At 41.5% G+C, this 16,801-nt stretch overlaps 1 protein-coding gene across 19 annotated transcripts in view; it reads right to left on the bottom strand.

Annotated features, from left to right (window-relative positions):
• septin4b (septin 4b) overlaps positions 1–16,801 on the bottom strand; it is a 61,200-nt gene that overhangs the window by 11,893 nt on the left and 32,506 nt on the right. For 2 of the 19 annotated variants that reach the window (XR_013797476.1, XM_079611573.1), the window contains exons 1-2: positions 3,623–3,713; positions 2,289–2,404 (exon numbers count right to left, since the gene is read on the bottom strand). The exons of 7 other annotated variants lie outside the window; for them this stretch is intronic. Coding sequence is in view for 8 of the 12 variants with exons in the window: in XM_079611573.1 (XP_079467699.1) it covers positions 2,289–2,404; positions 3,623–3,686 (180 nt within the window). In the remaining 4 variants the exon portion in view is untranslated. Of the gene's footprint in view, positions 1–2,288; positions 2,412–2,549; positions 2,671–3,622; positions 3,728–7,255; positions 7,406–16,801 lie in introns of those variants that run through there. 10 more of the 19 variants (XR_013797477.1, XM_079611561.1, XM_079611570.1 and 7 more) reach the window with 9 other exon arrangements.

The raw sequence follows: 16,801 nt of genomic DNA, 5'->3' as shown, positions 1-16,801 counted from the left end.
TCGGGCAAGTTAGGGGTCGGGCCAGAACATATGGGCAGGTACAGAAGCGGTTTAATAGGGAAAGTTAAGGTCATGGAGAAGAGAAGCAAAAAGAGAATAGACCATTTAGTGGTTAGATACAAAACACTGTGCATACCCTTACAAAACATTACCATGGTAATACCCATTTACTGGAGAAGTAACCCAGTAAATAAAATCTCTTTCAGTGAAACATTTTGACAGAAATGAATGTTACCATGGTAAGAGTTTTACGAGGTATTATGAATACAAGAGAAGCACATTAGTGGTATAAGGAGTGTTCTTGAGGAAGATGAAACTGGAGCGCACACGTCTACACTGTTGTTAGTGTTCACACAAGACATAAGACACAACACAGATGACATTGATACTCCCTGCACAAGAGCTGATAACAATGACAGAATCAATGCTGTTGTGAAAGTAAAGAGTAAAGATTCCTGCTCCAGTCCACACACCCCTTGAGGACCACAGACTCACTCCAGACCAGAGTCCTTCCACAGCAGACTGGAGAGACATGCGAGCAGACATACGGATGTTAAAGGGGTCCTATAATGCCCTTTTCACAAGATGTAAAATAAGTCTCTGATGTCCCCAGAGTGTGTGTGTGAAGTTTTAGCTCAAAATACCCCACAGATATTTTTTATAGCATGTTAAAAGTGTCCCTTTTTAAGGAAACCAGAAACACATGTCCCTTTAAATGCAAATGAGCTGCTGCTCTCGGAGCACAGAGGGCGGAGCTTCAAGAGCTCATGTGTGATTAGATCACACACACACACACACACTGAAAATTGCTAAATATTTTAGCCTTTTATGTTCAAACCGTGTAAAAAGTGACAACATTTCTGAATGTTTAGTTGATGAATGTATGTTGCTGATGTGGAGTTAACTATCTTCTCGTCATTGATTTGCATATTCTGTCATGATAATCTATAAATACATTCCCGGGGGCGGGGTTTATGTAAATTTTAGGGTAAGGGATGTCACTAACCCGTGAAGAAGCTCATTGTAGTCCCCTACCAGACGTGTGTTGTAGTCCTTAAAAAGTGATTTCTTTAAAATAAAATATCTCCCTTTGCTTTGAACTTTGAGTGTTGTAACTTTGCAGATGTTGTTTATTCTCAAACAGCAACATTACACACTAACTAAAGTTAGAAAAGTGAAATCATACTCAACCACCGCTTTAAAGAAGTTCTGTTCAACACATCAGCCATGTACACACTGCAAAGGGCCATGCTTCATTCATGCTCTTTAATGAGCCTCTGACTAGCGAACTTAAACATGGCTGACAACCATATTGGTGTCATTAAACTCTAACAATGGCCTATTTGTCTTGGGAAACCTGTTCAGAGAAGGCCAAAGGCTGCATGTGATCGGTGGGCGATGTGACCCTCTCAGGTTTCCACTGCTCTGAAACCTGTCCAGATAAATAATGCATCGTGGTGCAGTGAATCCGTGTTTGAGGTGCGGGCATGATCTCGCACACTGGAAACGTGATTTTATAACGATGGTCATATGGTCAATCTGTTGCCACAACCTGGAAGACACAAGCCCTGAACTGAACAGATGTCCTATATGAGTCCTGCCTGCTGTTCGTCTCTAGCATTTATCACTGAATTTCCATCCGTTCTCCAATCCGCTTGACCTACGCAGGGTCTGGGTCGGAGGGATGCTGGACTCCCAGTGTCTCGAGCCGTCAGGCCATCGCAAGCTTCCCACTGAATACATCTCCATCTTTTCTGTTCTGTCGGACGGATTTTTGCCATTGAACAGATCAAGGCCACATTATTACATGACATGGCTTTTGCAACCCATTCGACTTCTGTAATGAAATGGTTGCAACAAGACATTTTGACCGGCATATTCAGAGCATCTCCATGTATCCCACTGGTTACCTTGGTATAAATAAATATCTATTTGCTATAACAGTGTAACCTTTGTTACACAAACTTTAACAAGCACTACAAAACTGCGTCTGCGATTGGCCTAAGCTATTTGACTGATCGTTTAACAATTTCCATCGTAGATGATATTACTCAAAAGGAAAAGTAATTTTTAGATATTACATTTTGATGAAAAATTATGATTAAGATACATTGATAAAATCAAGTAAGAAACTAGTAAAGTAAGGTCAATTTCAAGCTGACTTGAACAAATAATTCAAGTGTATATGCTGGCTTGCAGAAGAATGGTCCACATCTAAGGGCAGTCTCCTAAGAGGTCAGAGGTCAGACGGACTCAACGAAGTGGGAGGGAGGGAGGATCACCAGTACCTTTTCCACTTCATGCATCCTGGGCTCAGGTGACGCTGGCATAGAGTCTTGCTCATCTGATGCCGAGTCGGTCTCACGGTCACTGTCCTCCATCGCTACTGGGGCTACTGTGCACTCTGCCATCTCCAACCACAAGAGACAGGGGAGGAGAGGAGGCGCAGACCGAGAGCAATGTGAGGTGGAGGGATGTTACATGGGAGTAATGTTTGGAGGAAAGGATGGCAAGGGGATGAGAGAAAAAGAAAAATATGAAATGATTACATTAGTGCAACAGGTCTTGATGCAGCCGATGGATGCCGGTGCACAACACCACTGGAGCTACTCTCAGGATCATCAGGTTCAGATGTAGGACGATTTCAGTGTGTCGTAACGACTACACATGCTACCATATATGCGAAAACAAATAAACAAGTCAAAAACCACCACTTGATACCAGAACGTTATCACATTCAATCGGTCTTTGAACCGAATTTGCCAACACACATCTAACCAAATGTAATGTCTGTCAAATGTCTAATGCTAACACTCAATTCTGAGGAAACCCACTAACCTCACGCTACATGCTAGCATAAATCAGTCACCTTGACAGGAAAAATAAACTAGATTTTTGCATTTTGACACAGAAAAATAAAAAGGGCCTAAACATATAAAGGTTGTCGCAGGCCCTGTGAATTTTAGTGATGAAAATGAGTATTGGTAAAATGTTATTATGCTGATCATCAGGGCTTTAATCTTCTAATAAAAGAGATTATAAACCTAATGTCTAACCATACATAAATATAGTGATTCATAATTATACTATAGTGCTAAAACAGTGACGCTTGACTTGACCAATAGCCCTAATGAAGAGCTTCACAGATGAGGTGACGTGACCTGCTTTACACCACACGCGAGCTGCAGAGATCGATGTTCTCCATCACTGGCCTATTTACAATCACTGCTCAATACTCAAACACGGCCTGCAGAAACAGACTGGTCACTATACAGACAAACAGCTGGCTTCCTGTGATGTGATGAACATGTTGAAATGTCTTCATGGTAAAGCATTATTCCTCAAGTCTGACGTCAAGATTTCAGCTCAGCCTACTCAGACATTCAGTGTCATACAGTTCACGTTACGGATGTAACCCGGGGAGGGAATTGACCAGCTCATAACATGAGTTATATTATGCATCAGCAACATCCTCTTATGCATTAAATCTGTTCTCAGTTTGGCCTTGTGGAAAACAAAACTAAGCAGAATAAGATATCATAAATAAATCAAATGAAGGACAGTGAGCCCACAAGATCAGTCCGATGCCCACATTCATCCCAACACACACACAGAATCTCACCTGAAACTTCGCTGGGAGGATGAAGCAATCTAAACTTCTTGCCTTGTCGGAGCCAGCTCCTCATTCCCTTTCCCACTGGAGACCCGCTGGCCAGCTCATCGTCTCAGGCTTTTATACCCGGCCAGGCAGGGACACAGTGCCCTTCACTGCATCGAGCTGCCCCGCTGCCCCAGGGCACCAATCAGCAGCCGCCTCCACCGCAGCGCTATCGACACACACTACACCAAACCTGACCCAGCACACACTCACATTCAGCAGATCCACAGCTGCCACAGCATCATCATCTCCACGAGCTTCATGTGCTTTATGGGGAATGGAGGAATGATGTTCTGGTGTCAGTGGGGCTCCACAGATCAATGCCCTGCTTTCAGCCTCACGGTGCATGATGGGATTTGTGTGTGCCGCTCACATGCCGCTCATTTTTTAGAACGTCAAGAATGAGTTTCAAGCCAGGTACAAAGACACACACTCTCAAAGTGCAAGGGTAATTGTTTGCCACCATGGGCCAGATTTACTAAACAGGGCAGATTAGCGTGAGAGCGAATTTTAGAATAAACAAGTGCTGATGGGAGAGGAAAGTTCAGCGCGTGACGACACACACATCAAACACAGACACAGCCGGATCATTTCCATAATGACCAACACGATCTATCAAGAGCAGAGCAAATTAGCGTCTGGTTTAAGACATGTTGTTTTTGGGAGGTAAATAATGCCACAAATACCAGTGCATTGACTAGCAAAACCTCAGAAAAGCACCTCGCGTGAGTCATTTCAATACTCTCCTCCCATTGCGTCTGAAAGGGAAAATCCTACAAATGCAATAAGTTCAGCCGCAACAATGTCCATGTCTTTTCAGCGCTCATTTTTCTCTGAGTGTCTTTAATAAATCCTGACAGTAGATTTTTAAAACCGAAAGAGGGTTTGTGCTGGCGTGAGCTCTTAGTAAATCTGGCCCCATGTGTCTTTTAAAGGAACAGTTTTTTTTCAAATGTCATTCACATTCAGTTATGAGACAAGTGAGAAGTGATGGCCTTTGGTTTCATTTACATCGAACCTGACACACCAAGTCTAGAACTGTGAATGTATAAATTCGTTTCTAGAAGGATTGTGAAGTGTTTCTTTGATTACTACTCAGTTCATGGTGGAAAGAGGGCAGCCGCTGGCATGAGGTAAAGTCAAGTGTGTGATTATAATCGGTATTAAAGTCTTAACAGATCTCAGAGAAAGATTTAAAGAGCAAGATTAAGGAATTTCAGAGCATGTCCCAGATCTCTGCAGAACTTGATTTCTAGGCCTAAGAAACAATAGATTCAGATATGAGATTGTAGAAGCCCACAAATCCATAGTTTGCCATAACAAGGCAATATTAATGCTTCAAGTATTTTGTGTCAAAATCTGATTTTGCAGTTTAGTTTCCAAGTATTTTTTTTTAAGTTGACAACTTATAAACTTGACAACAAAAGTATCTGTACTTATTGGTTTAAAAACTTGCAAAATTACATAAATAGTCCAAGAAGATTCTCAAATTATCTCATTGGCATATATTGAATGAACTCCTTTAAACTTAGAAACCAGACAGTTGCCATTGACTTTCATAGTATGAAAAAAAATCAACATCAACCTTTACCAATTTAGTTTTTTTAAATATCTTCTTAAGTGTTAAACATAAGAAGGAAAGTCGTGCAGGTTTTGGAACAACTTAAGGTTAAATAAATGATGACAAAATGTTTTTTGGGTGAACTATCCCTTTAAGGGAGGAATCTAACATACACCCATGTTTGTCCACAGACGCTTTAATATAGTACACCAAATTAGCAAGGTTAAGATTAGAAACCCAAAACCAATAACTTCAGTCTTGCTCTCATTAAAGTTTAAAGAGATCTCAGATCTAATGTCACGCAGACATGCAGGCAAGCAGGGATTCGAAAGCTTTCTTTTCCTTCTGTTTCAAAGCCAAATAAACTGAAGTGTCATCTGACAAAGACTATAGTACTATAGGAAACACTTTAGTTTAGGGTCCAGTTCTCACTTATTATCATGCATATTACCAGGATATTGGCTGTTTATTAGTACTTATAAAGCACATATTAATAAAGCACATATTAATGCCTTATTGTGCATGACCATATTCTACATCCCTTAATCTCCCAAAACTTAAACTTAACAACTACATTACTAACTATTAATATGTAGTAATTATGAGTTTACTGAGGCAAACGTCATAGTTAATAGTTAGTTAATAGAGAGAATTGGACCATAATCTAAAGTATAATATTAGAGGAGAAACATCCACCTTTCAGTCGGTGAAGAAGAAAACGGGTCATTCAGCGCTTGTCTGTCAGGTCACTGTGGTCAGATGCGCTCAGCCACGCATGAACATCTCAGCACACACACACACACACACACACACACACACACACACACACACACACACACACACACACACACACACACACACACACACACACACACACACACACACACACACACACACACACACACACACACACACACACTACTGAAGCAGCCCAAAGGGAAACGGCAACTGCAGAGGTTAAAGGCTGAAATTGTTAGGGTAACTGCTATACTTTTGAATAAATGATAAACGAAAAGAGCAGCGCAGCAACACTACGCTGAAAGTTCACACAGTTTGATGTGATTGTTACACAGTCCTGTTCTCACATCACAAACAACCAAGCTCGCACTCACACACCGTGTCCAAGCGGCTGATTCTACACTTTTAATACCAAATTAAAATGAGTTTAATGAAGCTCCTGAAGAATGAACCGCTGTGACTGTTCCCACATGTCCAGCCGGAGAGATCCTCCTGGTTCCTGATGAACAGTGGAGGTCAGAGTCGGCTGGAGAAGAGAAGCTCCTGAAGAGCCTCTACATTAGCCTCGCGCTTCACATAACCTGTGCTTCAGCCGGAGTGTGTGTATCTGCAGTGCGCTGTAGGTGTGAGTGTGTGTGACAGCAGCTGAGTGTGTGTCAATGGAGCTGTTGTGTGAATCAGCACAGCGGAGCTCTTTGTGTGTGTGTGTGTGTGTGTGTGTGTGTGTGTGTGTGTGTGTGTGTGTGTGTGTGTGTGTGTGTGTGTGTGTGTGTGTGTGTGTGTGTGTGTGTGTGTGTGTGTGTGTCAGACTCCAGTGAAAGTCTCAAACAGGTGCACAATATCAAAATGATGCACAACATAAACTTGAGCAAAAGTATCAAAATGACTAAATGAATGCACATTGATGTTTGAAGACATATTATCAGCTTGTAAAATATATTTGTTTGTACATTTGAACCAATATTTGTCATTTAAATTGAAACATCATGATTATATTGGTCGTCAAGCCTCAGTTCATATTGGCCAAAATTTAGCATCAGTCAAAAAACCCATTAATAAAACCATACAGATAATCATGCATTTTCCAAAACAGCAGTTCACAGAAAAGCTGATCAGTAGCCAGACTAGAATCCAGTAATGAAATCAAACGAACACGTCCTCACACTGAAACATCTGGCGGCGTGCGTAGCGGTAGTCAATCAGCATTACACACTCGTTCCTAAGATCCTCCGTCACTGTAAATGCACTGAGCAAATGCAAAGTCAACATCCACAAAAGTGTGCAGACTGCAGACATACCTCAGAATCGCTGTTGACTTCAGAGTTTGCTGCCATTATTACTGATGGAGAGCAAACGGCCAGTGTTTAGAGAGAGAGAGAGAGAGAGAGAGAGAGAGAGAGAGAGAGAGACACACACAACAAGGCACATGACCTACTGACTGTCTGTCTGCATCTCCATGTAGCTCATTTGCATAGCCACACCTCCAGCACATGCATCTCATGCCACTGTGAAAGCTCATTTGCATAGCCACACCTCCAGCACATGCATCTCATGCCACTGTGAAAGCTCATTTGCATAGCCACACCCCCAGCACATGCATCTCATGCCACTGTGAAAGCTCATTTGCATAGCCACACCTCCAGCACATGCATCTCATGCCACTGTGAAAGCTCATTTGCATAGCCACACCCCCAGCACATGCATCTCATGCCACTGTGAAAGCTCATTTGCATAGCCACACCTCCAGCACATGCATATCTTCTTCCACAAGTGCTTCTCATTTGCATAGCCACACCCTCAGCTGTCAGTCATATATATATTTATATGAATACCATCATAGAGTCATCCAGGACATCACAGAATATCTGATCAAATTAGCAACTAGAACTTTTTTTTTTCCCCCAATCATTTATTACATTTACATGTATGTATTTAGCAGATGCTTTTATCCAAAGTGACAAAAGAGGAGCAAAAGCAAAGAGCCAAACATATTAACACACACACACACGTTTATTAGTTAACTAGGTTAGCAAGCTCGAGAAGAGGAGAAATGCGGAGGAGAATTAGAGGCTTGTATTTCTCTATTGTACAGTATGTCTCGTTCTTGTCTTTCTTCAAGAGTGCCGCGGTCTTGCTAGAGGCTTTAAACAACATCTGTCCAGTGCCTTTAAACAGCCACGTGTCCCCAATCTGCAAAGCCTGGACACACACACACACACACACGCACACACACTCTTATAAATATAGATTCTTCTATGTATTTGTGGGAGGAATGTGCCGCACGACACACATTACTGAACGCTGCTCTTTTAAAGTGAATCTTGTGTGAAAGATGATGATGATATGGAGGCGCCGGTGTGTTTGTGACACACACACGAGTGTTTTCCTGCTCTGAGCTTGGTGCCGAGTGAAGCCTGGTGCCGCCACTGAACACGTCAGACTGACACATCTGAGCGCTCGCAGCACAAAGAGCCCAAACACACACACACACACACGCACACACACACACACACGCACACACACACACTCGCGACAACCACTCAAACACTCTATTAATGCCGATTACAGGACCAGACACAGCAAAGCCTATATCAAACCATAATCTGGACATGATGATCCCGGAGGATTACTGTTCTGTTGTCATTACAGGAGCAGATGCAGTGTTATCCTCGATGTCTTAAGTGTGTCAGTGAGGTACAGAGAGAGGACAGGGTCTTTATTTTACATAATAATAATAATAATGTGTTGTAAATATATGTACCGCTGTGGGATGAGTTATTAGGGTTATTACTGCAGGGACACTGAGGGCCGCTGTCCTGCAGAGTTTAGCTTCAGCCCTGATCACACACACCTGCCTGCATCTGTCCAGTGATCCTGAAGCACTGGTTGGCTGGTCCAGGTGTGTGTGATCAGGGTTGCAGCGAAACTCTGCAGGACAGCGGCCCTCAGGACCGGAGTTGCCCATCCCTGCTCTACTGGAACTAATCCAGTCATTCGAAGAGTACGTTTTCACGACAACAGCGTATTAAAAAGGGAAAAGGTTTTCCTTTGTGTTTTTCAGGGACAGACGACACCATTGTCAAAACGATCCCCATTTACAAATGTCCCAAGACCCTGTTGTTACAAATTCACGTTTTTGTTGTTTACACACAGAAGATAACGGTATAGTTTAAAAAAAGTTGCACCTCATGTGCTCTTCGGTTATCTTTGACCAAAAAAATGTACGATTAGTTTTTTTTAAAAATCTTTTACTTCATTGGAATGGTGGGAAACTTGGTAAAGGTTTTGGCACTTTCTATGTGAACACACAAACAAGTCATGCATGATTCGAACGTTTTGTCTAGGGAAAACTTTTGGTACTGCAGCCAAACAAAGTCTTACTGAAATTACTGAAAGCTCATTTTTTGAGATATCAACCTCAAACACACCTTTTGAACACAACATGTTTAGATTTATGGCTTTTGATTTTCTTGGTTAACAGAACCCTGGCTTATCTTTCTTCACGTTTCACACATAACTTCCTCATTTGCATGTTTGTAGTGTGTTGTGAATGTGAGGCACGTGATTGGGTGTCGGTTGCTAAGCAATGCAGGGTTCACGGTGCAAAAACATCTGTAATCCAGCTCTGGGGCAGGGCTTCATAACCCCGGGTAAAACATAGTGATAACATTTCTTTACCCAGGGTTAAAAGCGGGGTTTCGAACTAAGATAGCCTGGGGTTAAGCACAGTGTGAAAAACCCTGGTACCATGTCAAGTATCAAAGTATAATGATATTACCATCTAATACTACGACCACAGTAATTATTTTGGGGGAAAATAAATAAATATTGAACTATTCAACTATTACTTGAATATTCTGAAGGAAAGCTTCTCATCATATCCCCAAACATCAATAAATGCTGCTCTCATCAGTGTTTATATTGTGAAGTGAGACATCAGCAGTTCTCAGAGCCATCTCAGATAACACACACACACACACACCTGCGCACACACACACACCCGCGCACACACACACACCCGCGCGCACACACACACACACACACACACACACACACACACCCGCGCACACACACACCCGCGCACACACACACACACACACACACACACACACACACACTGTCTAGACAGCGGCTATCTAAAACTGTGTCAGACTCTACATTCGCCTGATGTCAGGTTTTGCCCTGTTCACACGAGTGTCTTTACTCGCTGGTGGTTGCCAACTAATTTTCAGGGGAATGGCAGGTCGATTTGTTGCTAAAAGTTGCTGAATGACATTGTGACGTGGTGAAAAATATGATTTGAAATGTTAAATTATTTCGTAATAATATAAATATTTTATTTGTAAAAGTAAAATAAATCATGATTTCTTTATGATCACATAAAGAACATTTGATGTATTTTCTTATTAGCTAGTATTTAGGCAGTGTGTTGGTAGTCTGTAATAGGGCACAGTACTGTGTTATTATGAAGGCATTATCCGTGTTGATTCCCACAGGGGTTTTACCTGTATTTTAAATTGTGTGTTTTAGGGTTTATAGGGTTACAACTTAACGGATAATGTCCTGGCCGAGAATTACTGAACAACTGAACAACAATTATTGGAACAAGCTAATAACATGTTGTATCATAAAAGAACAATTAGGCTATTATTGAATAATTGCAACTATTGACATAACTGACGTATGCAGTCTTCAGGCTGACGCTGTCCAGTGGTTTCCTCTTTTGTGTCGTTTAGATGAATGTGCCTTTTTATTGAAGTTGCTAAAAGGTGCCAAATAAATGTTAAAAATAGCAAAATTTGCTGCTAGGTGATTTTGAAAAAAAAAAAGTTGCTAGGGTAAGCTAATAAATCTAGCAACACAATTGCTAAGTTGTCAACACTGCACTGGATGGCTTGGGCTCTGGCTGATGACGTCACTGCAGAGCTGATGACGACGGAGCAGCGCCCTCTGCTGACAGATTACATCTCCAAACACACATCCACATAAGGACATATCATATATATATATATATATATATATATATATATGGGTGATTCTATGAATGGAGATTTAGCATTTCAAAAAGTTAAAGGAAAAAAAAAAACTATTCACTAACAGAAATTCTTTCCAGTATCTTATTGAAAACATAGTCATTATTAATAATTCAGTGCTGGCCAAACACAAGTTACTTCCTTTTTTACTTTAAAAAAAAAATTTTTAGGCAAATTAGGCAACATTGTTACTCTACTTCTGGTAACAGAGTTTGACGGTAACAGAATTTTGCATTATACTTTTTTTAGCCAGAAACTCTTTAAAAAGACTAATAAAATTTAATAATAATAATGATGATTAATGAAATCATGATTAAAAGATTTTTAATCCACCCATTGTGTGATCCTGATAAATTCTGTTTTTCTTTTGATATTGTGGTAACAATTCCGACCGACATTGTACAAAATAACTCCTGTTGCAAGAACTTTATAGATTAACATATTTCCTCAGAGAGAGCACACACCTTTCAGTGTTTTTTCATGATTAGTTTTTACCTCTCAGTGCTTCAGATCCGATCAGTGAGGGAAAGTTACATAATTTGCTGTCTCTTACTTGGTTATGGGAGATAATTCCACCAATTTAAAGACAAAGTGAGGTAGTTAACCTAATTGGCTCAAGATTTATGGGCACACATTTTTATAAGATAAAAGTTATTTTTAAAAGCAATTTAATGTTGTAGAATTAGGAATATTAGGAATTAAAATAAACATACAATATTTTGATTATGTAATGATACATGATGGAAAAAAATACACTGATTAATTCGGAAAACAAGAAATCGTGATTTTGAGCTATATAATACACATTTTACAGAAAATATGATATTGTTATGGCCTGCAATATCTTGTGATCCATGACAACGAGTAACAAATTATTAAAGTTATTTAAAATATAACTATTTGAAAAAAGCAGAAAAAATTATGACTTTAGACACAGAGGGCCCTATTTTAATCATAGCGACGGGATAAACGACTCTTGCGCCTGACGCAAATCTAAAATGTGTTGGTCTGAAGTCGCTTCATTATTCATAGGTGTGGTTTGGGCGTAACGTGAAATAAACCAATCAGAGCGTCCTCTCACATTCCCTTTAAGAGCCGGCGCGCTTGTTCCACGGCGGATCGCTATTATAACGGCGGATTTGCCAGCGCACGCCAGGAGCGATTCACAGCCGAGGAAACCGACGTTCTCGTCAGGGCTGTAAAACACAGAGAAGTGACATTGGGGATGATGGGAGAAACCACACAAATAAGCTTCGGTTAAACAGGCGTATAATAATTTGGGTAAATTTGTAAGCTAGATTTATTTTTTCACATCTTCATGGACACAAAAATGATTTCCCTCGTGTGTTAATATTTTTCCTTGTAATAATGTCTGATTTGCAAAAATGAAAACTGCTGCGTCCGTTTATATTAGAGAATCAAAGTTTACGTGCGTTGTTCACACGCTACATAATGGCCAAGCATGCGCACTTAAAATACCATATGACTAACACGCAACACGCACTAAACTGTTGTCATACAAATCAGATCTGAACAGTTGTGATACACAGTGTAGACAGTCAATAATTTAGATCATATTCAAATCGGATACACAAATATCCGAATTGTGTGACCGTAGCCTAAGAGCCGGTCTCTAGACAGGACTTAGGTCTCACCCCCTCTCTGTGGTATTTTACCATATTATGTCCATTTAGTGAAAATCATAATCCTGATCACTTAGTAAAGTAAGACCTCACCTCTCCTCAATGAATCAGGAAATTTAAAAGGTGAAGGATGAGTTACACACCAAAGTGAACAAACCCTATGTGAGTAATAGTGATGCTTGACTTCGCAAATGCCTTATACGGTAGAATCTCTTCAAGACCGACTACATGAGCTGAATAAGCAGTTTCTTGCAAAGCAACTGTGTGTTCAATAGTTCCCACAGAGAGTAGATGTTATGGGCTCTAGGTCTGAAAAACATTGTCTTGCAGTTTCCCACATACCTAGTTTCTCTACTGTAGACTACGGCCTCTCAAGGACTGACTGGCGCTGGCAAAGTACCTTTCCCAGACTTCCTGTCGCATTCAATTAGTCTTTATCTGCAAGTCTTCTGAGTTCCTGTTCAAACTCGATGCGGATCGGGCGATATCCCTCCCTTCGGCCAGAGTTGTGGAGCAGTGCTGTTCTGCTGATGAAGCACTTCCCACAGCAGGAGAAGGGCCAGCCGAGGGCCGGGGGCCATTAGACGTGTGGAGAGATGCTGTTATCACGGGCCGCGCTCACAGAGTCTCTCGCACCTGCAGCTTCGACCCCACCATTCCCATTCATGTGCAGGCTGGTTCTCTGCTAGTGGCTAAAATAAGTGCACATTATAGGTGATAGCACACGCTTGAGAGCTGATTTATGCTTGAGAAAGACTTTTGACTTCTGCCGCTTTGTTTAATTTCCTTTTTTATTATTATTAACAAACACGCTATGCTTCAGGTAACTCTACAACTATAAATGCTAAAGCTATCAAATGGCCTCATATAAATGAAACCAGCCAGTTAACAAAAAAATTTGCTGCCATAAAAAAGTGTGAAACACCAAGCCATTGGCAAAAGACCAGTCAGCTGGTCCAGCACTTCAAACCAGCAGCGCACCCTTCAGACACACTGCACCCTTCGTACGGTGAGCGATCAAGCATTTGTGCACATGTTAATGAGCCATATCTGAAACACAGTGAATACAGCATTCTCACTGTCAACAGCCGTGACTGTCCAGGGGGAAAGCAGGATTACACTGTCTATTGCTTTTCATTGGACCTCGAGTGAAAGAAATGGTGAATGGTACAATTACTTCTCCCATAAAGAATAAAGAGTCATGGTTCTTATCTAAGCTCTCTGTGCCAAAACGGCGAGGGGTGGAGAGCGACTTCACCTGAGGTGCAAACAATAGACGTAGACATAACACCAGAGGAATGTGGAAGGTCATGCCCCGGTCTTGGATTGGCTTGCTGCATTGTGAGAGAGCTTTGGTCGCAATCATGGTGGCCTATTTCCAGTGCATGAGGTTTATTAGCAACAGAAGGGCCGGACCGAACAGCAAAAAGTGTGTGATGACTCAAAATAATGTAAATCTGGTGCCGGTCTTGTTTATTACCTCCTTTGGTAATAAAGTCTATGCTGAGAAAGACCTTCCTAGTGGTTTGAGAGATTGAAGTTGTGATACAGTTATTTGTAGTGTAAACCCTGATGCATCTCTGACATGTGAAGGATCACCTAGCATGACATGAGCTGCCAGAAGACTTGCACTCAAACACACCTGAAACTTTTCTGGGGTCCCATTGGACTTGGCTCATGTAGCAGACATGCCAGTCTTTCTCAGCTGACCGCTTGTGGTCCAATCACACTGATGAGAAAGTGTAAACAGGGCTTGAGATAGCCATGCTCACTGCCTGGATCTCATATCACACAGACTTTCCTAACAAAAATGTCTTAAGAAAACACTTGAAATGTGCATTTCCCTTCAGCAGGTAAATTATCTTGGAAAAAAGTATGTTGCACTCTGGAATGTCCAGAGGAAGTCTGGGACTTTTGTGTGGGTTTTTTTTCTTCAGTAGTTGACATTGTGTCCTCTATTGCAACACCCCTCCCTGCAGTGTATCCTCTGAACGATTATCCCATTATGCCATTAGAGCGCACTGACTGCCGGCACCCCTCTGCCAAATGACATGCAGACTGGGCAACACAAACTGTACATCAGCCAGCAGGTCACTGGGTTTGCAAGCCACATATTCCCTACAAACAATCTTGATGTGTGAAAGACCAGCGTCTCTAGAAAGGCCAGGGTTTATGCTCTTCTCAAGCAGGAGCATAAAGGACATGTGTAAAATCAGTAGTGTCCAGTCCAACACCTTCCAGCAGTGTTTAGCTTCAGCCCAATGAAACACACCAGGTAATCAACGTCTTCAGGATCAATCAAAACTTGACAGGTTTGATGAATCAGGATTGGCCTAAGATTAAAAGGTTGCTGCTCAAGAGACTTTACACAAGTATCTTTAGAAAGCAGACATTTGAGAGTATATTGTTCAAAAATTACTTATACTATTACAGTAATTATATAACAATATTGTGTCAGTGTGTTAGTGCCAGATGTGTGCCATCTCTGCACCAATAGTGGAGCCAAATGGACTAAAATGAATAACTGCCAAACAGGTTTCCCCAAACATCCCTACCTCAACAACAGCCAGTCCAGCCCAAACTCACACCAGCGGTCGAGTCAGTTGACACGTCACACGCTCGGTTTTGAATCGCATGTTCAGGATGTCATACCAATGGAAAAAGTTGGAAAAAATGGCACAAATCACGTGTAAGCTCAGCACTGATAACTGGATGGGTTTTGTTCAAGTCAGTGGTGAGATATAAGTCAATATGGCCATTGAGGGAGACCCCAGGTTTTCAGTGGGATGGCGCCGGTCGCTGTGATTTTGCCAAGTAAGACATGTTCCTGGTTCAACATATTTTGTTGATCCTGGAACAACATTCTAGTCTGAAAATGTAGTCCCAAACCTAACCCTATCCATAATAACTTATCCCTTAAATCAGAGGGAAATTATAGGCGAATAGCACGGATGTAGAAGCACCTAGACCTAATTGTAAGCCTAAACTTGACATAAACTGTACACTTGTTTCTCAACTCTGATTGGTTGATTGGAATATTGTTCCAGGATCGACAAACATTTTGTACTTGGTGAAATCCTGTTCACCGGATGGTGTGTGTCTGTCTGTGTGTGAATGATGTGGCTGTAGATGACTGTGAACTCCAGACACAACAGTTACGTAAGATTCAAAGACTCATCTCTTCTCCACTGAAGGTTGTGCTGCACGTGCCTGTGAAAGTATGCCAACAATCTCTGTCTTTTTTCCAATCTTTACTTTAAAACCAGGACAGGACTACTGGGACAACAGAAGGGGAAACAGCGGTATTACAACGGAATCAGATACATGCGTGTTTCTCTAAAAATACTCACTCACTCACACACACACACACTCATACATGTATACAAACATTCGCAAATATACATGAGCATCATGGCCACACCCCAACAAGAGAAGATATGAGGGTCATTTCCTGTTGCAGGAAGTCATGGGCTGCTTTAATAAGAGCATTAGACTATCCCTGAGGATGTGATTTAACAAGCAGAGACCAGGACAACCGCCTGTCCTCTTCTGCTGTCCAATCACAGAAGCCGTCGGCCTTACAAGAATAGTTTACATAAGAAAGAAAAATGTATATACCCTCATGTCATCAAATGTTCCTTGTTTCATTGGAGACAAAAGGATATGTTTTAAAGTTGAAGTTGCAATGGCTGTCAAAAGGACAGAAAGAGATAATTGTACAAATTGTACAGACCTGAAATTTAAGTTTTTCACAAACAAAAAAAGTGTCCCCTTCACTTGTAGCTCTCCAAACTCATCTGCACATGAGCATAGCTTGGTGTGGCTGGTTGCATCAGGTTTTACAACAACGACATGAAATGCCAAACGCAACATTACATTAAGTTAGAAAATGCAGAAATGAAAAAGAGATTTGAAGGGCTGCAGCCAGAAGGGAAGATTGACTTGCATCTGTTCCCCCACACACACAAAGCTGCCATATGGCGTTGAAGACTTGGGGCCCTATTTTAACGATCTGAAACGCAAGTGTCAAAGCGCAAAGCGCAAGTAACTTTGTGGGCGGATCCCGGCGCTGTTGCTATTTTCCCGGCGGGATAAACGACTCTTGCACCTGGCGCAAATCTAAAAGGGGTTGGTCTGAAGTAGCTTCATTATTCATAGGTGTGGTTTG

Source organism: Phoxinus phoxinus (genome assembly GCF_949152265.1).
Source record: "Phoxinus phoxinus genome assembly, chromosome: 4".
NCBI lineage: Eukaryota > Metazoa > Chordata > Actinopteri > Cypriniformes > Leuciscidae > Phoxinus > Phoxinus phoxinus.
The sequence above is the reverse complement of the archived record's forward strand: the minus strand, read 5'-3'. Positions and strand labels throughout refer to the sequence as shown.